Source organism: Elephas maximus, chromosome 3 (assembly GCF_024166365.1).
Source record: "Elephas maximus indicus isolate mEleMax1 chromosome 3, mEleMax1 primary haplotype, whole genome shotgun sequence".
NCBI classification, from domain to species: Eukaryota; Metazoa; Chordata; class Mammalia; order Proboscidea; family Elephantidae; genus Elephas; species Elephas maximus.
Genome location: NC_064821.1, coordinates 97,518,589 through 97,544,756, shown reverse-complemented (window position 1 = coordinate 97,544,756; position 26,168 = coordinate 97,518,589). Strand labels below are relative to the sequence as shown.

The following is a 26,168-nucleotide window of genomic DNA, read 5'->3' as shown; positions in this document are numbered from 1 at the left end:
CTTATTTATCCTTGTGACCCTTACCCCTGGCACATAAGGACTCAGTAAATACATACTGAATAAATGACTTTAACAAGATGAAAAAACAGTATTTGATTGAACATCTTGGTCTTTTTGGCTCTTGAAATCAACCTCCTCAGCTTATGGGTAAATCTATCCTGGGCAGGAATTGTATCATTTTGGTTGATTTAAATGAAACACAATGTCATCTAACCAAACCTTTTCTTTGAAACCAAGGCTGTGCCATCAAACTAATCAAAGTTCCCGAAGCCTTGTTTGCTGGATGAACTCCCTTTGACAGCAGTAATGGGCAGTAACAAATTGAGCCCTTGCCCCATCTGGCTGTGATAAACACATCCAAAGCATATTACAAATCTCAGCGTTAAGGCTCTGAGGCCTGAGGCTGCAGCAAAAGAAAACCAAGGTTGACAGGCACAAGTTTAAGAACCTGATATTCTATAAATGAAAAAAGTCCAGCTGCCTGTTCCTTCACCACTGAACACAATAAATGTATTACCTGGGCCTCCTGCCATTTTTCAAACCTGGGACTCGCTAATGGTATTCGCTTGGTCAACTCCAAACTTCATTCGTCAAAAAACAAAAGAAAACAAAAGCCAACTCTAATTTACTGAATCTCAAAGTATTTCTTTCCTTTGCCTTAAACTGTTGGGGTTTTTTTAATTTTAAAAAGTTGCTTCAGTATCTGTTTATGTAAGAACCCATTTTTATCTTTTTTAAAACACATCTGATTAGGGCCTTCTCCTCTTCAAAAACTTCTAATGACCTACTATTATTATCTTTAGTCCAAACTCCTTGACAAGGCCTCCAAGGCCCTTGGCTACTTTTTTGCCCCATTTTTCTCCATTATTCCAAAGAACCTTATGCTTCAGCCACATGATATTATCTGCCTTTACTGAAACATCACGTACTCTACACCTCTGTGCCTTTATACACATACCGATCCCCTTGCTAAGATCCCCTACCTTATCCTTCAAGACTTGGTTCAGATGTTCACTCCTCTGCAAGACTTTCTTCACCTCAGAGTGGTGTCACACAACCTTTTCTCCACTTTCTCAATATTTTAAGTAAATACTCAATATTCTATACTATACTTATTTACTGTCTCCCCACCAGACTAAGAGCTCCTCGAAGGTGGGAATTATATCTCATTTACTGCTGTTTCCCCAGCGCCAGTCTAGTCCTTGGCCCATAGCAGATGGGCTATGCTTGTTGAGTGAATGAATGAAAATAAAGAGATTCAGTCCCTACCCAAAGGACCAGAACCTCCAATCTAACCATGAAAAAAGGATCAATAAGCTGCTTCAGCAGCCTGTATGGTATTTACATTTCCAAATTTCCTCTAACAATTTGAACACACTTAGAAGATACATCCATGCTTAGACTTACAGAGGTCCAGGAATTTCTCTTATCACATTTCAGGAGCTGACCTTTTCATTTGTAACAGGCTAGAATTCAGAGATGCTTCTTGGTGGGTGAAAGGCTTAGATGGATGTCTGCAAGCCTCCTTCCCTTTGACAAGCACTCAGAATAGCTCTGCTGGCATTCATGGAAATTCTGCACATGCTTCAAGGAGAAAATGGCCACAAACAACATGGTCTCCTTTCCAAATCTCCAAAGCACATCTCTGTAATCATTTTACTTTCCAACACTGCCACTGAAGTCTTTTAGCCATAGAGAAATTTGCTGTCAACCTACTCTGCGTTCCTAAGTTAGCAGAACTCTTTGGTTGTTTGTAAATGAGGTTTCCTAGCTCCTATCTCTCTCCCAGCACCAGCTTCTCCTCTGCGCAGCCTGTTAACACAAAGCTGACCATTTCCTGCATGAAATCAGTCCAAACACCTTCACCCAGTGCTCAAGACCCTTCAAATCTGGACCTTGCCTTCCTCTCCTGCCTCATTTCTAACTACTCTCCTGCCTGTGTCCTCCACTCCAGTCACACCAGATATCTCACACTTCTGGATCTTTCCATACACTGCCTTCTCTGCCAGGTGTGTACCTCAACCACCCAATTAGCCACTTTTGCCCTTTAAGACTACACCCAGGTATCACCTCCTCTAGGAAACCTCCCTTGGTTGGATCAGATGCCTTTCCTGTGTATCCACAACCAATACTTCAACTACTGAATAAATGGTTATGGCAACTTACCTCGTGCCAGGCTCTGTTCTAGGTGCTGGAGATACAGCAGGATATAAAACACAGACTCTGCTTTCATGAAGCTTAAATTCTTGAAGAGGGGAGACGGACAACAAAGAAACAAGCAAATAAGTGCATCAAGGAGTAGTACTCAAGAAAAATAAAGCAGAGTAGTGTATTAGAAAGTGGTTGGGAAGGGGTGCTATTTTACTTAGGGTAGTCAGTGAAGGTCTTTTTGATAAGGGAAAACAGAGGCCTGAATGAAGGGAGGGCAGTAACACACAGATATCTGGGAAAAGAGCATTGCTGTTTGGGGAGGAGTAAGTACAAAGGCCCTGAGGCAGGAGTATGCCTAGTATGTGTATTTAAACAAGCAAGTGAACTAGTGGGGCCTCAGAGGAGTAAGAAAAAGATAGACTATTAAGAAATGAGGTCAAAAAGAAGGCCTGGGAGCAGAGCATGTTGGGTCTTGTAGGACATGGTAAGGGCTTGAGATTTTGCTCTGTGTGAGCCTGGAGGCCCACCGGAAGATTGTGAGCAGACAAGTGATATGATTTGTCTTACATTTTAAAGGATTCATTCTGGCTACCCTGTGGAAAAGAGACTATAGAGGGAACAAGGGTGGAAACGGGGAGACCACAGACACCTGGATTCCCATCAATTTCATAAATATTTATTGGGACAAGCACTGTTCTAGACACTGAAGATATCCGGATAAATAAGACAATCTCTAACTTCAAGGAGATTACAATCAAATGGAGAGACAGAATCATAAGCATACCCCCAGAACCCATGGATACATACAGAATAATGGTACACAGGGTATTAAGCTGGGGCAGGGCAGAGAATAAGGTAGCATTGTATTCCAGAAGGGAAAAGCATTTGAAAATGCTCAGAGGCTTCATGCAACCTGACGTGTTAAAGAACTCCAAGAAGCCTGGCGAGGATGGAGAGTCAAGTTTGGGTCAGGCAGGGAAGAGAGGTGAGAATGGAGAGGAAGACAGGGGCTAGATCACAGACAGCCTTGAAAACCATGTTAAGGTGCTTGTATTTTATCCTAGTGATAAGGACCTACTGATGAGTTTTTAAATGGGAGATTTCTAGCTGTGATTACTTTGGTTATAGAGTAGAGGGGTGAATTTAAAGCAGTTAAGACTGGAGGCAGAGAGACCAGTTAGGAGGCCTATTTGGTCATCTAGGCATGAAAGGATAAAGTCCTGAAGTGATATTAGAGATGGAGAAGGGGCAAGAAACTCTAAATATATCTGGGAAGTAAAACCATCAGGACTTGGTTGGGTGAGGGTGAGGTATGGAGAGATCTAGGCTGACTCCTAGGTTCCTAGCTGGAATGCCTGGGTTGCTAGCATTGTCAACTGAGAGAAAGAAGACGTGTTACGTCATGCCTGTGTAACATCCAGGAGATATCAGAGACTCAGGGTACAGGTCTGGGCTGAAGACACAAACTGGAGCATCATCAGCATGTAAATGATGCTTGAAACTATGAGAGTGGATAAAATCAACCAAAGAGACTGCTCTGGGTTTTGAATCTTAGATCTGCCATTCACTAGCTGTGTGACCTTGAATAAGTTACTATACCTTTCAGAGCCTCACTTCTCTTATCTTTATTTTTTGGAAAACATTTACCATGCTGCTGGGCGGATAATAAGTGCTCAGTAATTGGTGGCAGTTATAATTATTCTGGCTCCAGGAGTTACTAACAGTGGGAAATTGAAAAAGATACTTGTGAGCCACTCTGCTTTCGTCTAGCTGCTGTCCAGTTTCTACAGTGTCCCATGCAATGGGTGCTCAGTAAATGGTTGCTGAATAGATCTAAAAACTGAAATAACAATACCAACCTCATACAACAGGTGAGAGGATTAAACAGAATTAAAAAAAAAAAAAGTCTATATAAAGATCCATGCAAATGTTAATAAATTATCTTAGGAAAAGCCCCTAGCACTTAGAAGACGAACAACAGTGTTAGTCCCTTCCCTTCTATCTTTGCTTTTCACTCTACCAACCATCTCCTCATTTTTTTGGATCATAAATCTCTCCCTTTCTATTGACTCCTTCTTATATTACAAACATGTTCTAAAACCAAAAAACCAAACCAGTTCCCGTCAAGTTGATTCTGACCCACGGAGACCGCATGACCACATGAGTGTCAGACAGAACTACACTCCCTACGGTTTTCATGGTTGTGCCCTTTTGGAAGCAGATAGCCAGGCCTTTTTTTCTGAGGTACAAACCACCAACCCCTCAGTTAGTAGCCCAGCACTTAATGGTGTGCATTGCAAACATGCTCCCATCTCCCCTAATTTAAAAAAACTCCCTTGGGTCTGGCTGATTCCCTTGAATTCGTGTCCCATTGTCCTTTAATTTCACCAACTGTACCCTTTCTCAACCCAAAACACTTTTCAATAAACAAGCCATGCCTTTTGATTTAGGAAAAAAAAAAAAAAAATCTCAGTTTATTGTTACTTTAAAAAATACCATTTACATAATTGTTCAAACAGGCCTGTATAGAGGTTATTTCATTTTAAAATATATATGTATTTTTTTCTACTACAGTAATTCATTTCAAGAGAAATTTCATTATGTATCTTCTACATGGCCCTAAACCGAGAGAGCCAACATATTCAAATAAACCCCAAGATGGCGGGATGCTTCAGGCCAGTTCCTCATTAGAAGCCTCAGCATGGGGGCTCCAGAGACCAACACAGAAGGTCTTCCAGGGAGAGCTGAAACATTCAGATAAGTGAGCTCTGGGAAGAAGGGGTAGTCGGCTGGCTCTGGCAGGCTCACCCCTGGGGTAGAGCAAAGAGAACAGACAGGGGAGTTCTGAGAGGCACCGGAGCTATCTAAACTCAGGGGGATGGAACCAAATGAGCGGCAACAGTAATTGAGTTTCAGTTATCTGCAGGGTGGTGAAATAAAGTAGTAACTTCCTCTGTCTGACATGGGGGAAGTTTAGAGGTGTCCTTGGCATACTCACAGTGAAATCCGTCACCCTTTCACTCTTTTGGGTGATGGCAATCGTGCAGGGCTCCCCAGTGACAGCCAGTGTGTGTCCTGTCAGGCAGCACCAGCGTGCTACAGATAATGAAGCAGGTTTCTGCAGGCCTGTCTCCCAGGGCTCTCTGCACCCTCTGTCTGAAGGAATGGCACCATGGGAAAATTTAGCACAGCCAGTTTCAGCCATCACCCAAACTCAAAAGGGTCTTTGGAATGGCAGAGAGAGGCCCGCTTTCCTCTCTGCCCAGTCCAGGGTTGGAACGTCCTCAGGTCACTTTTTGTGGGTCTTTACAAATGTGCTGACTGGCAGCAAGCCATTCTTCACCTGGGCCCGAATTTCAGCTTGGTGCTTTAATGTGAAGACCAGGGCTCTCACCGTCCGCCGGTACGGCCTGTTAATGAGGCGGGAACAGAGATGAAACGCTTCCCGCTCAATATTTTCAACCAGTAGGTGATCCATCTAAAAAACAGCAAAATTACCAAATTAGGGCCTTGCGTTGCATAAGGATTAAAAGCAAGAGAGGCTGGAGCACTCGGCTCAGAGGCCTCCATTAATCAACTGAAATTCAAGGACATCTACTTCCTGTCGCAAGAGAAACAGGAAGAGCAAATTAATTCCACCCTGGCAATTAAGGAACAAGGCCATGTGCTTTGTGACAGGGACCTCATTCACAACCCCTGCCGGGTGGTAATATTTGCCATTATAACAGGAAACCAGCCTGAACTAAGCAACGGGTACTGGACCCTGTACTTTACCAACCAGGAAACAAAGACCAAGGATAATAAATCAGTGTTATACTTTTTTTTTTAAGTGCCTTTTAACCCCTTACAGCATTTTAGAAACACTGGCTCTGGATCCTAATATGTGTGTAGTGCGGTTTATAAATCAGTGTTCACATTTAATGCCTATTATCTCGTTTTACAGATGAAGAAACAGGTTCAAAGAGGTAAAAGTTCAAGGCCTTACAGCTGCTAAGAGGCAGAGTTGGGAGGGACTCTAATCCGGACCCCTGACTCCAAAGTTTGTGTTTCTTCCATTTCATCACACTGCCGCCTCAACATTCTTGGAGACCAGTTGAGCTTGGAGGTCTTCTGCAGGTTCAGCTACACAGACCAGCCCTAGAGGGGACCTGTAGCAATTCTGGAGTGGTCTAACTGAGGCCCAAGCCGTCCTGAGGTCACAGACCTAATCAGAGCAGGACAGGTCCGGGGCTTTGTCACCTGGTTAGAATCCAGGCCAGGCTCTCCTCAGCCCTACCTCCCTCCCTTTCCAGGCCATCACCCACTATTCCCCTCCCCATCCTGACCAGAGATCTTTAATAAGCAAAGATGTCACTCTGAGGGCTAAGTTGTGCCTGACCCAAGCTATGGTATTTTCAATCATCTCATATGTATGCGAAAGCTGGACAATGGATAAGGAAGACCAAAGAAGAATCTATGCCTCTGAATTATGGTCTTGGTGAAGAATATTGAATATACCATGGACTGCCAGAAGAACAAAGAAATCTGTCTTGGAAGAAGTATTGCCAGAATGCTCCTTAGAAGGGAGGATGGTGATACTTCATCTCAGATACTTTGGACATGTTGTCAGGAGGAACCAGTCCCTGGAGAAGGACATCATGCTTGGTAAAGTAGAGGGTCAGAGAAAAAGAGGAAGACCCTCAACAAGACAGACTGACACAGTGGCTGCCAACAATGGGCTCAAGCATAACGACGATTGCGAGGTGGTGCAGAACCAGGCAGTATTTCATTCTGCTGTACAGAGGGTTGCTATGAGTCAGAGCTGACACAACAGCACCTAATAACAACAACATCCTGACCATGGTCCAGCCTGAGCACTCTAGGTTGCTTCCATTCCTCTAAGCCTCTGCCCAGGCACATGTTCCCTTAACAAAGGGATACCTGCCCCCAGGAAACACACTTCTATTTGTATGTCAAAGCCTAGCTCAAAGGACTAAAGGTTCTTCTTTGAGCCTGCCATAATGTCCTGAGCTTCCCCTAGTCATGATCATAATATGCTATAATAATCTATTTTTTGATCTTGTTCCTGATAGTGATTTATTTGAAAACAGGAAACAAGTTTCTTTCTCACTTCCTTTTCCCCCTTCATTTCTTTCCTCCCTAGCCCCGCCACTTATTCAAATATTTATTTGGCATTTACTATGTGCCAGCCTCTGTGCTCAGGGCTGGGGAAAAAGCAGTGAACAAGATAGACACAGTCTTTGACTTCCCAGAGGGCACAGTCTAGCAGGAGACACAGGCAGGGAAAAGGGGTTGTAAGTGTACTGAGCGGTAGTAAGGGCAAGGAACAAGTGCTGGGAGCACAGCTACCGCACAGGGACTCAGCCCAGGAAGGTACGGCCTGGCTTCCGGAGGAAATGAGGCTAACCCGACTTCCGGAGAATGAGTAGGATTTGACAAGCTAAAGTGGGTGTTTGCTTTGTGGTAAATTCATCGAGTTGTATATATATATATATGTTTCATGTACTTTTCTGTGTATGTGCTATACTTCAATTAAAAAAGTTAAAAAAAGAGAGAGAGAAAAAAAAAAACTCACCAAAACCAAAGAGGATCACCAGACACATGATAAAATGTCCTAACCTAAGAGACAGGCCGAAACAAAGAGAAAAAACAAATTTGGAGGAAATAAGGACCGAACAGGGAGTAGAGTAAGACAGGTGAGAGAGAGTATGAATGAATGTGAGAATATTCTAGCAGAGGATATGCAAAGGCCCAGGACCAACCACCTGCCTAGGTTCAGCAGACAAAGATGTTCAGAGAGTCTGTTGTCCTAACGACTGACTGATAATCTCCTAGGCTAGTGCTGGAGTAAGAAGACTTGACACCACGGCTCTCAGGACCCAGATTCCTCAAGATTTTCAAAGCTTTCTGGGTAGGCAGTGGTCTAGCTCCCAGCTTGAGGCAGCCCTGGTACCAGTCCATTTTAGAAGACTGGGAAGGCGGATGCCAAGGAAGGAAGGGTACGTGTGTGTTTCTGAAACAGACTGAGGCCACTCCATCGAGACGTAGTACCAACAAAGAAAAAATTCTGAATGTGCCTTGGAGTTCTCCATAACTGGATACTTATACATACCTACTTCATTTATTCATCAAATAGCTACTGAGTCCCTACTCTGAGTCTGGCCCGGTCTGGGTGTTGGGAGACACAGGACAGAAAAGACCTGACCCTGCTGCCTTCCAGGAATTCACAGCCTAGAAGGGAGACTACAAGTGCAAAGAGAACCATGGGCAGCATGACTGGTGGGTGCTATGCCAGAAGTGTGATGGGAATAAGAAGCAAGCATCTAACATTTCTCATGCATGCATCTTCTTAAATGAAAGAGAAAGCCAATCAGAATGAAGAAATGAAAAAAAAGATCTGTGATATTAAAATGTAAATCATAAGGGAAAATGATTCACCATGCACCAGTGTGGGTAACAAGTTACTACAAAAAGTGAAGCATGCCTATCTTATAACTTGCCTTTGGGCAAACCAGAACTATCCAAGTTGATGTGTCTTTTCCAATGGGTCCTAACCTGGTAGATGTGGGTGAAAGGACCAGAGTTTCACTGAGATCTTAAAAAAGAGGGTTTTGGTGTGAGATACTTGTGTATGAATGGGAATGGGAACAGGTAAGCTATAAGAAACCTAGAGATTTATTTAGGGGCCAGTTCCTTTCTCTGTGTCTCTCATGATATGCCTGAACTCTTTCTCGTATTTTTTTGCTCCTCTCCATGGGCCTTATTTACTACCAATTGCAACTGCCTTATTCTCTCCCCCTACTTTAAATATCTCCTTTCTATTCACACCTTCTGCTTCTGAACTCCTCCAACATCCTTCTGTTTCAACACTCCCACTAACTGTTGTTTCCTTGGTATTTCCTTGTTCACATTTTTCAGAGACAGAGAATCTGATTTTCCTTCCTTATCTACTTGTGCCTGTGAGTTGAGTGTGTATTATTCAGTTGTCCAATCCTAGACCAACTGGCTACAGCTGAGGGAAGATATAAAACATGACCACCCAGAGTTGTCCTTTATCAAGGACTCTGGGCTCACTGGGAAATGGTGTCATAATCAGTGATGTCTGTCACATCTATAAGCAATTTAAAAGTAGAGAAAGATCTTCTCACAATGTACTATAATTATTTGTCTCTCTCCCTCAGAAGACTATGAGCACTTCTAGAGCTGGTACCATGTTGTATCCATTTCTAAATTCCCGACACCTAGCATAGAAACTGGCAAATAGTAAGTGCTCAATAATATTTGTTAAGTGAATGTCCTTTCTTCTCTTTATACTCCCACTCCTTTCCTACTCTTTCAAAAACATCATATACATACCGGATAAATGTTTCTATTTTACGTGTATTTTCCAATTAGCAAAGTCTTACTCTTCCTACAAAAGTCAGTCCAACTGCCATCTCTACCCAGACTCTCCTATCAGATTTAACTGCTCCTTTTCTTTGTGTGTTCACAACACTTCCTGGTACCATTATTTCAGACATATTTCATTTGGCCTCATATTTTAGTTAGTCATTTACAGGCTTCTCAGCCAGGAGACAGTAAGCTTTCTTAGGGTAGGAAATGCAACTCATTTGTGTTTGTATTCTCCCCTGGCACACAGTATAGTACCCGGTACCTAGCAGATCCTTGCTAAACATTGTTGAATTGAATATCCCCTGGAAGCAAACTTTGTGTGCATTTTCCAACAGTATGATTGGATTTGTACATACCCACTCACACTCTTTTTTTGGCCACTTAAAAACATTTATGAGAGAGCTAGTCAAAGCCAGGGGTGCAGTGTGAGGCCATTAAACAAAGCAAAAACTAACAGTCCCATATGGGGACGTACCCCTGACCTGGATCTCATTAGCACCATCTGACAACCAACTGAGTCAACCAGCCAGTGTTTCATAACTCTTAATGATACAGGCTCACTTTGAGAATCAGGTCCATTTTTTTAATGACATAATAGGAAAATGATCACAGGCCGTGAGATAGGAAGGAGAGTGGATAATGAGGAAGGGGAAGTAAGAGAATGACACCACGGGGGAGTTCATATGAGGAAAGATCTAAAAGATGGGGAAGAACAAAGAAGATCTGGAAGGGAGAAAGTAAAGGGGAATGGAGCTTGGGTCTCAATGATGGAGTTTTTATTCATCTATTCCATTATTCCAAGAACAAGGAAACAATCCATGAATCTGGAAGGCAAGATCTGTGGGGTAATAAAGAGATGCACCTTTTGGCTGTGCATATATCCTTTATCCGTGGCTTTCACTACAAAAAAAATATGACCAAAACTAGTAATATTTTTCTACAAAAATGTAATGTCTAGATTTGGTATTTGCAAAAACACATGCTAGGATCAAACTGTAAAGAATTTTTAGTCAACGGGCCAATAACTTACCCAATGGTATGCTACTGACTGATAAAGTGCATTTATGGAGATTTGATGTCTGATTCAAATGCACTCATCACTGGTAACTGTCAAAGAGCAGATACTGGGTTAGATGGTTCATTGATTTACCCTAATGTAGAAACGTCTCCAACAATGACAGGCGCTAAGAGTTAACCTTATGAAAAAGTGTTTCTGTTTATGTTTATATTTTCTGACATACCAAACTGATAAAAATACTATCAAATGCTGTTTATACAAGAGAACAGATTGATTTTTTTTTTGGCCAAGAAAAGCAAAATGAGTAGTTTTAATTTTTTTAATTTACTCTTTGGGAACAAAACCATCCAGCTATGCTTAATCTGATTTTTTTTCCCCAATCACATTGGAAAGCACTAACGAATGTATCACTTTTTTAACTTTGCTTTGTAACACTTGAGTGCTTACCGCTTGATGTGCCATTTAAAGGATAATTAATGGATAAACTAAAAGGATAATTATTATGGAGTTTAATATAGCAGGCAAACTGCTCATTAATCCTTACAAGCATAGCTTCGTTATTATCATTTACTTAAAAAGATACCGCAGGGAACGGGTATTTACCCCACATTAACTATACATTATACATACACACTGTATGCTTCTGTAATAATTCTGGTTTATTTCCAAAATAAACTTTACTTAAAATATCAAATAGCAAGTTTTGCTGGCTAACCTATACTCTGGAAAACTAGACTTACGACTTTTGTTTTTCTTCTCTCCTCCAAGGGTTTAATAATATTTCTGTTAAACCTTCCTTTAGGAAAAGTTGAGCAAACTTACAGGATATCAATTCACGGACTATCAAAATGACATTAAAAATTATAAATATAAAAAAATAAAGATATACAGAAAAGGATATACAAAACGATACTAACTGATATTGATCAAAATTAAAGAGACAACACAAATGGACATAATTAGGTGAATTTTCTACAACGTTATTTAAATAATCAATACAAATACCTGAGAGCACATTAGGCATACACAGTAACTGGTCCTTAATAAATCCAGGATAATCAGAATTTGCCCGGCATTCATCTAAAGAGCTACAATAATTTACCAAAAAGGAAATGCACTAAAATGTTAACAAGATTATTTCTGGGTGGTAAGTTCAATGATGATTTTTCTTCTAGTCTCCTTTTGGAATTTTTTAATTTTTCTATCGTAAGTTTATATTTAAAAAACCCAAAACTTTATTTGAAAAAAGTCAGTAATCCACCACTCTCAACTATGGATGAATAACTGAGATAGAAAGGTTAAAATATTTTTTCAGAGAATGCAGTGACAGATTTAGCATTTAAACCTGCATTAAAATTCTGAATTGCTTCTTTTGCTAATAATATTAAGTTGTTCTTTAAGGATACTTTAATAAGGATACCCTGGAAGAGGTAAAAATATGGATGTTATACGTCTGATTTTCAGAGTATTAACTAGCGTATAAGGCTTGCTGTTTGATGAGGGTGATGATTAATATTATTATTATTAAGCAGAAATTCTTCTCCCAGCATGTGCACCTCAAACTGCTTAACATCACCTTACCTCCTGGCTGAGACGATGACAGGGAATGTCTATTCAAGCGATTTTATGCCTTAAAACTAAAGGTATGAGTGTTAACAAAAATTGGGAGAGTGGAGCCTTTCCGGAAACCCTGGTGGCGTAGTGGTTAAGGGCTATGGCTGCTAACCAAGAGGTCAGCAGTTTGAATCGGCTAGGCCCTCCTTGGAACTCTATCGGGCAGTTCTACTCTGTCCTATAGGGTCGCTGTGAGTCGGAATTGACTCGACGGCAGTGGTTTTGGTTTGGAGCCTTTCCGATAAACAGCTATTTATTTTGCCTTTGATAACCACAACAGAATCTATCCCCGAATTTTTGCATCAGTAGGAAGAGAAAAAATTTTAAATGAGAGGGAACCAACATTGATTAAGTGACTTCTATAACCAGGTACTATACTATTCCTCCACATAAACAGCTCATTTAACTTTTACAATGACCTTCATAGGTAGGAATTATGCTCCAAGCCTCAGACATGTTAAGGAATTTGCCTTAAGTGTCACAGCTTTAAATCCATGTCTTGCTGGTTCCAAAGCCTGCACTCTTTCTACAACACTGCCTCCAAGAACAATGCTTATAAATCCAGAATCCTTAACGCATAACCAGTCAGAATAAAGCCACAAGCACTAAGACCGTGAAAGCTCATTATGAAAACGTGAGGCTCTTTTAACAGAGAGGCTAGTTAATCACTTTACCTTTAATTCCAAAGCTTCTGAGAGTAATTTTTGGGCATTTTTTCTAAATGTCTCAGTTTTGGGATCACTCCGGACTTCAATAGAAGGTCTATGCAAATGTTTTTCCATGAAAGTTCTCCACTCAGTGTAAACTTCTCTGGCAAGGCAAGCCACTTCTGAATCTGAGTGTTTCCGCATCTTGTTCACAGTGTGACCTGGAGCAAGAGAAGAGAAACCAAAGGAAAGGCTGTCTTCTGGGAAGCACAGGACTAGACGGACTGAAGTGTGGTACTGAGAAGGTCATTCACGAACAAGGATGTGAAGGCTCTTGTGCAAATGAAGACCCATTTCAGAAGGCTGAGATAACAAAATAATCACTGGAGGAGAGTCACTAGATGAGCCAATGCAATAAATCATAAAAGAGAAGCATGACTGATAGACATTTAAAAGTAACAACCACTAAGGCATTAACTCTTTAATACAAAAATTGCCCAGAAAAAAAAATTTGCTTTTTGGGCAAATACTATATATATTTACGAATAACCAAACAGCCCTAGTTATTGAGGGAATATTCTTCATTTAACTAATAAATGTGAAAATATTGACAGAATTAGCAAATGACCATTTAGTAGCCCCTGATGAAATAATTCACTCAGGCAACAATCATCAGTGGATGGTCTTATTTGATGAAAGATTGATGGGAAAATTTAACTGCCATCGCCTGAAGCCACTGATCAATCTTAGCATCCCTAAGAGTGGGAATACAAGATACAGATGGTACTTCCCGGTCTGACCTATGACGTAGTCTTACACCCTCACCCAAAAGAAAAGACGAACCAGAATCCAATCAGTCATTCAAAGCCAACTTTCAGTCTACAGGAAAGATAAAAGAAAGAGGAATAAATTAGAGTATGAGGAAACAGACAGACAACTCCAGAATGTGGGACATTCTACAGGACAAAGGACATGGTTTCTTCAATAGTCAATAGCATTACTGAAAAAAAGGGTTAGGGTTAGGGACTGCTACAGAAAAAAGAGTCTTAGAAGTCTAAACAATCAAATGCAATGTGTAATTCAAATCCTGATGTGAACCAACTGTTAGAAGATATTTTGAGATAACTAAGAAATATGAATATGCACTGGATATTAAATTATACCCAGGAATTATTGTTAATTTAGTTAAGTATGATAATCAAATTGCGATTATTTAAGAAAATATCCACATTGTTTACAGATGCATACTAAAGTATGTAAAGCTGAGATGACACGAGGTCTGAGATTCTGCTTTAAAATACTTCAACAATACAAAAAAGGCAGGGGGGAGATTAACAAAATGTGGTAAAATCTTAATAGTTATTGAATCTGGGTAAAGAGCATATAGGGGTTTGCTATATTATTCTACTTTTATGTTTGAGATTTTCATAATAAAAAAAATTTAAGGGGAAAAATGGAAAATATCAATATGCAAAAGTACCTTGATAAAAATAAATACCTAGAAAAGCCAAAGAAATCAACTGAACACTAGACTTAAAAGTTCAGAAGACGGGAGAATACTAGATTAAAAAAAAAAAAAATCAATTCACTTTCTCACATCAGAACATTACATTGGAATACTATCCTGCCTAAGATAGTACTAAAACATAAACCCCTGATTGGTGTGTTAACGAGAGCAGAATGTGTGAGTACAAATGTGTGCTGTTTGTGTCTATGTGTCCACCTCCGGAACAGCTCTGCAATCACTCTCTTTTCTCCATCCCCCTATTATCACTACCCTTGCCTTTGGGTACTTGTTATAGGTTGAACTATGTCCTCCCAAAATAAGTGTCAACTTGGTTAGGTGACAATTCCCAGTATTATGTGGTTATAATTATCCTGTGTTATAAATCCTAACCTCTGTGATGTTAATGAGGAAGGATTAGAGACAGTTATGTTAATGAGGTAGTTCTCAATCTACAGGATTAGGTTGAATCTTGAGTCAATCTCTTTTGAGATATAAAAGAGAGAATTGAGTAGAGAAGAGTGGGACCTCATTACCACCAAGTAAGAAGAGCCAGGAGTGGAGCACATCCTTTGGACCCAGGATCCCTGTGCTGAGAATCTCCTAGACCAGGGGAAGATTGATGACAAGGACCTTCCCCCAAGGCCAACAGAGAAAGAAAGCCTTCCCCTGCAGCTGGTGCCCTGAATTCAGACTTCTAGCCTCCTAGACTGTGATAGAATAAATTTGTTAAAGCCATCCACCTGTGCTATTTGTTATAGCAGTAGTAGACAAATAAGATAGTATGTGTCCTCTAGATGACTTCAGTGGCCTTGCTGCCTAAGTCTGGTACCTCTATATGCCATCTTCCAGACTACACCTAGAGAAAGCTTCCTTTATTTAGTTTTATTATTTTTTCATTGAGGGACATTTTTTCTAAAACAGAAATCTGACCATTTCACATCTCCACTGAAATCCTTCAATCCTGTATCTAAACTCTTACCTCGTCACACAAGTTTCCTCACAAGCTGCCTCACTCCACCTACTTCCTGGCTTCATTTCTGACTACTATCCCACTCTCATCCTATAATCCAGCTACTTGTAGTTACCATACTCTAGCTAATTGCAGCTCCTAAAATACTTCGATATTTTTTCTTGTCTCTTTACTTTTGAAAACATATCTCAGTGAACATTTTGTCTACCTGGAATATTCTTTCTTCCTTCTTCACCTGGTTAACTTCATTCAGCCTTTAAGACTCAGTTCAGGAGTCCCCTCCTCCAGGAAGTTTTGCTTATCTCTGGTCTTGGTTGGATGCCCCTCCTCTGTGCTTTCTTTGCACCTTGTGCTTCTATTTATCACAACAGTAATTCTATTTAGTTGTAATTGTCTGATCAATTATCTCTCTTGCAACCCAAGTGAGTTCATTGAGGGCAAGAGCTATGACATGTTCATCACTGTATCTCTGGCAGTGAGCACAGCAGCAAGAGGCGGGAGTGGGGGGGCGGGTGTTAAATAAATGTTGGTTAAATGACAGACCTACAGGAGGAATAACATATATACTCACCAAAATATATAACAAAATATTTGAATAAAAGGGGAAAATATTTTTTTTTATACCATATTATATGATGGAAAGATTAGCACAAAGATGTCAATACTCAAAGAAATTTATGTATAGACAATGTAATCAATCTCAAGAAAAAAATCTCAATAGGATTTTTTATTAGAATATAACCAAATATTTCTAGACTTATTTTAGCAATATAAATGGTCAGGAGTATACAATACTATTCTGAAAAAGAAAAGTTATGAGGTGCAACTAGTCTTATAAAATATTAGAACATATTACAAAGCAATAATTAAAAGTATATTGGTCCAGCACCAAAAACAGATGGACAGATCTATAGTATAAAAAATGTAGCTCAGAAACACCCTATTACATATAAGAATTTAATACATAATAAGACAGTCATCATTATACAAAGGGAAGGGACCAAACCCACTGCTGTCAAGTTGATTCTGACTTACAGTGACCCTGTAAGACAGAGAAGAACTGCCCCAGAGGATTCCAAGGCTGTAAATCTTTACAGAAGCAGATTGCCACATCTTTCTCCCGTGGAGTGGCCAGTGGGTTCAAATTGCAGACCTTCTGGTTAGCAGCTGAGCACTTATCCACTGCACCACCAGGCCTCCTAAAGGGAAGGGAAAGGATTAAAATTTGGGAAAATGGTCAAAACATGGGAGCCCTGGCGGCCCAGTGGTTAAGAGCTCGGCTGCTTACCAAAATGTCAGCAGTTCAAATCCACCAGCCGCTCCCTGGAAACCTATGGGGCAGTTCTACTCTGTCCTATAGGGTTGCTATGAGTTGAAATCAACTTGACAGCAACAGGTTTTTGCATAGCTCAACGCTTGCTTGATTCATTTATTTTATAGGCATTTACCAAAGCCCTACTATTTGCACTAGGTACTATGCTAGGCAATAATCATGCAGTGCTGAACAAGATACTGTCCTTGCTTTAAGGGTTCTGTGAAGAGGGCCCTGGAGGTGGAAGAAAAATGTAGCTTTAAAGAGAAGGCAAAAGATAACATAGGATTATGTGTCTAACTTCTCACTCTAACCATTATTTAACAAGAATTTTTACCAACCCTTTGTACTGACCAGGGAAAAAAGTATATAAATACTCATCACAAAGAGGAGGAGGAGGAGGAACGCAAAGCACTCATTAGCAATGTCTCAAGGTGCTTCCTAGCGTGCAAAGATTAGCGAAATCCTTTTGAAACACACATCCCTTAAAAAGCTGAAATCTACTGGATGTTCTCCTTTTCTGGGTAGAGTTCTCTATATCCTTGAGATTATTCACTCAGCAAACAATTTTTTGGTGCTGTTGGTCACTGTCATAAATAACTAAAATTACAAAGATAAACAAGACACTGTAGGACCTCAGAGACCTAAGCTCAGGTCATTTTAACACGTTTACTGAGCACCTACCTACTTTATGCCTGGTGCTGAGGGTACAGATGTAAGACACAGTCCTTGGAATTTAACGACCAAATCTAACCTGCCAAAATGTGCAAAGAAAACGTATGTACAAAGATACTCATTCCAGTACTGTTTATGACAGTGAAAAGCTACAAAGAGACTACATGCTCATCAGTAAGACTCCAGTTGGTTAAATGAATTATAGTCCATTCAAACCATTAATACTCTGCAGTCATTAAAGACTGGAACAGTTCTAGATGCAGGAACATGGAAAGACAATCACTATATTCAGTAAAGGGAAATAAGCAGGTTCTTTTAGAAGAGCATGCACAGTATGAGCCAATATTTATTTATTTAAAAATAATTTTTATCGTGCTTTAAGTAAAAGTTTACAAATCAAGTCAGTCTCTCACACAAAAACCCATATACACCTTGCTACATACTCCCAATTACTCTCCCCCTAATGAGACAGCCCACTCTTCCTCTCCACTCTCTCTCTTTTCGTGTCCATTTTGCCAGCTTCTAGCCCCTCCACCCTCTCATCTCCCCTCCAGGCAGGAGATGCCAGCATAGTCTCAAGTGTCCACCTGATCCAAGAAGCTCACTCCTCACCAGCAACCCTCTCCAACCCATGGTCCAGTCCCATCAATGTCTGAAGAGTTGGCTTTGGGAATGGTTCCTGTCATGGGGCAACAGAAGGTCTGGGAGCTGTGACCACCGGGGTCCTTCTAGTCTCAGTTAGACCATTAAGTCTGGTCTTATGAGAATTTGGGGTCTGCATCCCACTGCTCTCCTGCTCCCTCAGGGGTTCTCTGTTGTGTTCCCTGTCAGGGCAGTCATTGGTTGTAGCCAGACACCATCTAGTTCTTCTGGTCTCAGGCTGATGTAGTCACTGGTTCATGTGGCCCTTTCTGTCTCCTGGGCTCATAATCACCTTGTGTCCTTGGTGTTCTTCATTCTCCTTTGATCCAGGTGGGTTGAGACCAATTGATGCATCTTAGAAGGCTGCTTGCTAGCATTTAAGACCCCAGATGCCACTCTTCAAAGTGGGATGCAGAATGTTTTCTTAGCCAATATTTATTTTTAAAATTACATGCACACACGGGGGCGGAGCCAAGATGGCGGACTAGGCAGACGCTACCTCGGATCCCTCTTACAACAAAGACACGGAAAAACAAGTGAATTGATCACATACATAACAATCTACGAACCCTGAACAACAAACACAGATTTAGAGACAGAGAACGAACTAATACGGGAAAGCAGCGATTGTTTCCAGAGCCTGGAGCCAGCGTACCAGTCAGGTACGGCACAAGCACAGAGAGCTGCTCCACCCCCCTGAACTAACCCCGGGAGGGAGACCAGCCGGTTCCGCGGGCGGCGTAGGACGCAGCCGGTAGGAGAAGTCCCTGGGAGGCAGAGACTGGTCTTGGAGCAGGAAGAGCAGCGTCCCAGCCGGGGAACCGTCCTGCCGGGATTTGGACTGGACGCAGGTACGGCATAAACACAGAGAGCTGCTCCACCTCCCTGAACTAACCCCGGGAAGGGGCCCAGCTGGGTCGTGCGGGCGGTGTGGGACGCAGCCGATAGGAGAAGTCCCCGGGAGGCAGCGACTGGTATTGGAGCGGGGAGAAGAGCGTCCCAGCCGGGACACTCGGTCACGGCACAAGCACGGGGAGCTGCTCCACCCATCTGAACTAACCCCGGGAGGGGGCCCAACTGGTTCGCGGAGGTGGCACGGCCACGCGGCTGGAGGGACAAGAAGTCCCTGGGAGGCAGCGACTGATTCTGGAGTCGAGAGTGCACCGTCCCAGTAGGGGAGCCTTGACGCTGGGCGTGGGGCTGGAAGCGGAGGATCTGACCGTGACTCCAGTGGGCCAGACCCCCCGGGGGCAATCTCCACACAGCCAGCACACATAGGCGACGCACCCGTGGGAATCTCAGATATAATAGTCATTCCAAGCAAGATAAGCAACTCTGGCTATATTCTAAGGTGCTACTCTCCTATCTCTCTGTTCCCTCCCCCACCCTCCCCAGGCGGCTTCATTAACATCTGAATAGCCTGAGCCAGAGGGAGAACTCTGATAGGGATCTGACTGCATTTTTTTTTTAGGGGATTTTCTGGAAAAACTAGTTTCCCAGTGATGGCTCGGAGACAGCAATCCATATCAAACCACTTAAAGAAGCAGACCACGACAGCTTCTACAACCCCCCAAACAAAAGAATCAAAATCTTTCCCAAATGAAGATACAATCCTGGAATTATCAGATACAGAATATAAAAAACTAATTTACAGAATGCTTAAAGATATCACAAATGAAATTAGGATAACTGCAGAAAAAGCCAAGGAACACACTGATAAAACTGTTGAAGAACTCAAAAAGATTATTCAAGAACACAGTGGAAAAATTAATAAGTTGCAAGAATCCATAGAGAGACAACATGTAGAAATCCAAAAGATTAACAATAAAATAACAGAATTAGACAACACACTAGGAAGTCAGAGGAGCAGACTCGAGCAATTAGAATGCAGACTGGGACATCTGGAGGACCAGGGAATCAACACCAACATAGCTGAAAAAAAATCAGATAAAAGAATTTAAAAAAATGAAGAAACCCTAAGAATTATGTGGGACTCTATCAAGAAGGATAACCTGCGGGTGATTGGAGTCCCAGAACAGGGAAGGGGGACAGAAAACACAGAGAAAATGGTTGAAGAACTCCTGACAGAAAACTTCCCTGACAACATGAAAGACGAAAGGATATCTATCCAAGATGCTCATCTAACCCCATTTAAGACTGATCCAAAAAGAAAAACACCAAGACATATTATCATCAAACTCACCAAAACCAAAGATAAACAGAAAATTTTAAAAGCAGCCAGGGAGAAAAGAAAGGTTTCCTTCAAGGGAGAATCGATAAGAATAAGTTCAGACTACTCAGCAGAAACCATGCAGGCAAGAAGGGAATGGGACGACATATACAGAACACTGAAGGGGAAAAACTGCCAGCCAAGGATCATATATCCAGCAAAACTCTCTCTGAAATATGAAGGCGAAATTAAGATATTTACAGACAAACACAAGTTTAGAGAATTTACAAAAACCAAACCAAAGCTACAAGAAATACTAAAGGATATTGTTTGGTCAGAGAACCAATAATATTAGATATCAGCACAACACAAGGTCACAAAACAGAACGTCCTGATATCAACTCAAATAGGGAAATCACAAAAACAAACAAATTAAGATTAATTAAAAAAAAAATACACATAACAGGGAATCATGGAAGTCAATAGGTAAAAGATCACAATAATCAAAAAGAGGGACTAAATACAGGAGGCATTGAATTGCCATATGGAGAGTGATACAAGGCGATATAGAACAATACAAGTTAGGTTTTTACTTAGAAAAATAGGGGTAAATAATAAGGTAACCACAAAAAGGTATAACAACTCTATAACTCAAGATAAAAGCCAAGAAAAACGTAACGACTCAACTAACATAAAGTCAAACACTATGAAAATGAGGATCTCACAATTTACTAAGAAAAACGCCTCAGCACAAAAAAGTATGTGGAAAAATGAAATTGTCAACAACACACATAAAAAGGCATCAAAATGACAGCACTAAAAACTTATTTATCTATAATTACCCTGAATGTAAATGGACTAAATGCACCAATAAAGAGACAGAGAGTCACAGACTGGATAAAGAAACACGATCCATCTATATGCTGCCTACAAGAGACACACCTTAGACTTAGAGACAGAAACAAACTAAAACTCAAAGGATGGAAAAAAGTATATCAAACAATAAGCAAAAAAGAAGAGGAATAGCAATATTAATTTCTGACAAAATAGACTTTAGACTTAAATCCACCACAAAGGATAAAGAAGGACACTATATAATGATAAAAGGGACAATTGATCAGGAAGACATAACCATATTAAATATTTATGCACCCAATGACAGGGCTGCAAGATACATAAATCAAATTTTAACAGAATTGAAAAGTGAGATAGATACCTCCACAATTATAGTAGGAGACTTCAACACACCACTTTCGGAGAAGGACAGGACATCCAGTAAGAAGCTCAATAGAGACACGGAAGATCTAATTACAACAATCAACCAACTTGACCTCATTGACTTATACAGAACTCTCCCCCCAACTGCTGCAAAATATACTTTTTTTTCTAACGCACATGGAACATTCTCTAGAATAGACCACATATTAGGTCATAAAACAAACCTTTGCAGAGTCCAAAACATCGAAATATTACAAACCATCTTCTCAGACCACGAGGCAATAAAACTAGAGATCAATAACAGAAAAACTAGGGAAAAGAAATCAAATACTTGGAAAATGAACAACACCCTGCTGAAAAAAGACTGGGTTATAGAAGACATCAAGGAGGGAATAAGGAAATTCATAGAAAGCAACGAGAATGAAAATACTTCCTATCAAAACCTCTGGGACACAGCAAAAGCAGTGCTCAGAGGCCAATTTATATCAATAAATGCACACATACAAAAAGAAGAAAGAGCCAAAATCAGAGAACTGTCCCTATAACTTGAACAAATAGAAACTGAGCAACAAAAGAATCCATCAGGCACCAGAAGAAAACAAATAATAAAAATTAGAGCTGAACTAAATGAATTAGAGAACAGAAAAACAATTGAAAGAATTAACAAACCCAAAAGCTGGTTCTTTGAAAAAATTAACAAAATTGATAAACCATTGGCTAGACTGACTACAGAAATACAGGAAAGGAAACAACCCGAATAAGAAACGAGAAGGACCATATCACAACAGAACCAAATGAAATTAAAAGAATCATTTCAGATTATTATGAAAAATTGTACTCTAACAAATTTGAAAACCTAGAAGAAATGGATGAATTCCTGGAAAAACACTACCTACCTAAACTAACACATTCAGAAGTAGAACAACTAAATAGACCCATAACAAAAAAAGAGATTGAAACGGTAATCAAAAAACTCCCAAGAAAAAAAAGCCCTGGCCCGGACAGCTTCACTGCAGAGTTCTACCAAACTTTCAGAGAAGAGTTAACACCACTACTTCTGAAGGTATTCCAAAGCATAGAAAATGACGGAATACTACCCAACTCATTCTATGAAGCCACCATCTCCCTGATACCAAAACCAGGTAAAGACATTACAAAAAAAGAAAATTATAGACCTATATCCCTCATGAACATTGATGCAAAAATCCTCAACAAAATTCTAGCCAATAGAATCCAACAACACATCAAAAAAATAATTCACCCTGATCAAGTGGGATTTATACCAGGTATGCAAGGCTGGTTTAATATCAGAAAAACCATTAATGTAATCCATCACATAAATAAAACAAAAGACAAAAACCACATGATCTTATCAATTGATGCAGAAAAGGCATTTGACAAAGTCCAACACCCATTTATGATAAAAACTCTTACCAAAATAGGAATTGAAGGAAAATTCCTCAACATAATAAAGGGCATCTATGCAAAGCCAACAGCCAATATCACTCTAAATGGAGAGAACCTGAAAGCATTTCCCTTGAGAACAGGAACCAGACAAGGATGCCCTTTATCACCGCTCTTATTCAACATCGTGCTGGAAGTCCTAGCCAGGGCAATTAGGCTAGACAAAGAAATAAAAGGTATCCGGATTGGCAAGGAAGATGTAAAGTTATCACTCTTTGCAGATGACATGATTATATACACAGAAAACCCTAAGGAATCCTCCAGAAAACTACTGAAACTAATAGAAGAGTTTGGCAGAGTCTCAGGTTGTAAAATAAACATACAAAAATCACTTGGATTCCTCTACATCAACAAAAAGAATACCGAAGAGGAAATAACCAAATCAATACCATTCACAGTAGCCCCCAAGAAGATAAGATACTTAGGAATAAATCTTACCAAGGATGTAAAAGACCTATACAAAGAAAACTACAAAGCTCTACTACAAGAAATTCAAAAGGACATACTTAAGTGGAAAAACATACCTTGCTCATAGATAGGAAGACTTAACATAGTAAAAATGTCTATTCTGCCAAAAGCCATCTATACATTTAACGCACTTCCGATCCAAATTCCAATGTCATATTTTAAGGGGATAGAGAAACAAATCACCAATTTCATATGGAAGGGAAAGAAACCCCGGATAAGCAAAGCACTACTGAAAAAGAAGAAGAAAGTGGGAGGCCTCACTTTACCTGACTTCAGAACCTATTATACAGCCACAGTAGTCAAAACAGCCTGGTACTGGTACAACAACAGGCACATAGACCAATGGAACAGAATTGAGAACCCAGACATAGATTCATCTATGTATGAGCAGCTGATATTTGACAAAGGACCAGTGTCAATTAATTGGGGAAAAGACAGCCTTTTTAACAAATGGTGCTGGTATAACTGGATATCCATTTGCAAAAAAATGAAACAGGATCCATACCTCACACCATGCACAAAAACTAACTCCAAGTGGATCAAAGACCTAAACATAAAGACTAAAACGATAAAGATCATGGGAGAAAAAATTGGGACAACCCTAGGAGCCCTAATACAAGGTATAAACAGAATACAAAACATTACCAAAAATGATGAAGAGAAACCCGATAACTGGGAGCTCCTAAAAATCAAACACCTATGCTCATCTAAAGACTTCTCCAAAGAGTAAAAAGACCACCTACAGATTGGGAAAGAATTTTCAGCTATGACATCTCCGACCAGCGCCTGATCTCTAAAATCTACATGATTCTGTCAAAACTCAACCACAAAAAGACAAACAACCCAATCAAGAAGTGGGCAAAGGATATGAACACACATTTCACTAAAGAAGATATTCAGGCAGCCAACAGATACATGAGAAAATGCTCTCGATCATTAGCCATTAGAGAAATGCAAATTGAAACTACGATGAGATTCCATCTCACACCAGCAAGGCTGGCATTAATCCAAAAAACACAAAATAATAAATGTTGGAGAGGCTGCGGAGAGATTGGAACTCTCATACACTGCTGGTGGGAATGTAAAATGGTACAACCACTTTGGAAATCTATCTGGCGTTATCTTAAACAGTTAGAAATAGAACTACCATACAACTCAGAAATCCCACTCCCGGGAATATACCCTAGAGATACAAGAGCCTTCATACAAACAGATATATGCACACCCATGTTTATTGCAGCTCTGTTTACAATAGCAAAAAGCTGGAAGCAACCAAGGTGTCCATCAACAGATGAATGGGTAAATAAATTGTGGTATATTCACACAATGGAATACTACGCATCGATAAAGAACAGTGACGAATCTGTGAAACATTTCATAACATGGAGGAACCTGGAAGGCATTATGCTGAGCGAAATTAGTCAGAGGCAAAAGGACAAATATTTTATAAGACCACTATTATAAGATCTTGAGAAATAGTAAACCTGAGAAGAACACATACTTTTGTGGTTACGAGGGGGGGAGGGAGGGAGGGTGGGAGAGGGTTTTTTATTGATTAATCAGTAGATAAGAACTGCTTTAGGTGAAGGGAAAGACAACACTCAATACATGGAAGGTCAGCTCAACTGGACTGGACCAAAAGCAAAGAAGTTTCCGGGATAAAATGAATGCTTCAAAGGTCAGCGGAGCAAGCGCGGGGGTCTGGGGAACATGGTTTGTGGGGACTTCTAAGTCAATTGGCAAAATAATTCTATTATGAAATCATTCTGCATCCCACTTTGAAATGTGGTGTCTGGGGTCTTAAATGCTAACAAGAGGCCATCTAAGATGCAGCAATTGGTCTCAACCCACCTGGAGCAAAGGAAAATGAAGAACACCAAGGCCACACGACAACTAAGAGCCCAAGAGACAGAAAGGGCCACATGAACCAGAGACCTACATCATCCTGAGACCAGAAAAACTAGTTGGTGCCCGGCCACAATCGATGACTGCCCTGACAGGGAGCACGGCAGAGGACCCCTGAGGGAGCAGGAGATCAGTGGGATACAGACCCCAAATTCTCATAAAAAGACCAAACTTAATGGTCTGACTGAGACTAGAGGAATCCCGGCGGCCATGCTCCCCAGACCCTCTGTTGGCACAGGACAGGAACCATCCCCGAAGACAACTCATCAGACATGAAAGGGACTGGTCAGCGGGTGGGAGAGAGACGCTGATGAAGAGTGGGCTAATTATATCAGGTGGACACTTGAGATTGTGTTGGCAACTCTTGTCTGGAGGGGGGATGGGAGGATAGAGAGAGAGGGAAGCTGGCAAAATTGTCAAGAAAGGAGAGACTGAAAGGGCTGACTCAAGAGGGGGAGAGCAAGTGGGAGTAGGGAGTGAGATGTATGTAAACTTATATGTGACAGACTGATTGGATTTGTAAACATTCACTTGAAGTTTAATAAAAGTTATTAAAAAAAAATTACATGCACACACACGTATACATTTATACACAGAGAAAAAAGTCTAAAAGAATTTTCAATGAAATTATTAACAGGGGTCTCTATCTTTGCAGTTCAGCTCGCAATCTCATGAGGCAGCTCAACGCGTAAGCAATCCTAACAGCCTGGGCTGTGCTATGACAGAGGTGCACCAGGGGGATTTCTGGAGTGGAGATCCTTTCCTTCATTTGTTCCCCACTTTATCCTTTTCTCTCTTCCAGAAAGGTAATGTTGGCCTGACTTTATGCACAAAATGAAGATCCAGGAATACCCCAAAAGAGAGTCCCTTTACTTGTCAAATCCAGTGGACTTTCTCTGTTCTGAACTTACTGGACCTCTCTGTGTCATCTGATATTACTGACTTGTTGCTTTCTGAATTATTCTGAAATATTCTCTTCTACTGTTTTTTGCAGCAGATTTACCCCTGCTGCAAA

The 26,168-nt window shown here is 40.7% G+C and overlaps 1 protein-coding gene across 5 annotated transcripts in view; it reads right to left on the bottom strand.

The window, feature by feature from the left end:
- Positions 1 to 4,499: 4,499 nt before the first annotated feature.
- The window catches only part of TCEANC2 (transcription elongation factor A N-terminal and central domain containing 2), a 66,399-nt gene continuing 44,730 nt past the window's right edge, over positions 4,500 to 26,168 (bottom strand). For 2 of the 5 annotated variants that reach the window (XM_049879314.1, XM_049879313.1), the window contains exons 5-6: positions 12,850 to 13,043; positions 4,500 to 5,629 (exon numbers count right to left, since the gene is read on the bottom strand). In XM_049879314.1, coding sequence (XP_049735271.1) covers positions 5,441 to 5,629; positions 12,850 to 13,043 — 383 coding nt within the window. In that variant the 3' untranslated portion in view covers positions 4,500 to 5,440. Of the gene's footprint in view, positions 5,630 to 10,573; positions 10,651 to 12,849; positions 13,044 to 26,168 lie in introns of all 5 variants that reach the window. The other 3 variants (XM_049879317.1, XM_049879316.1, XM_049879315.1) reach the window with 3 other exon arrangements.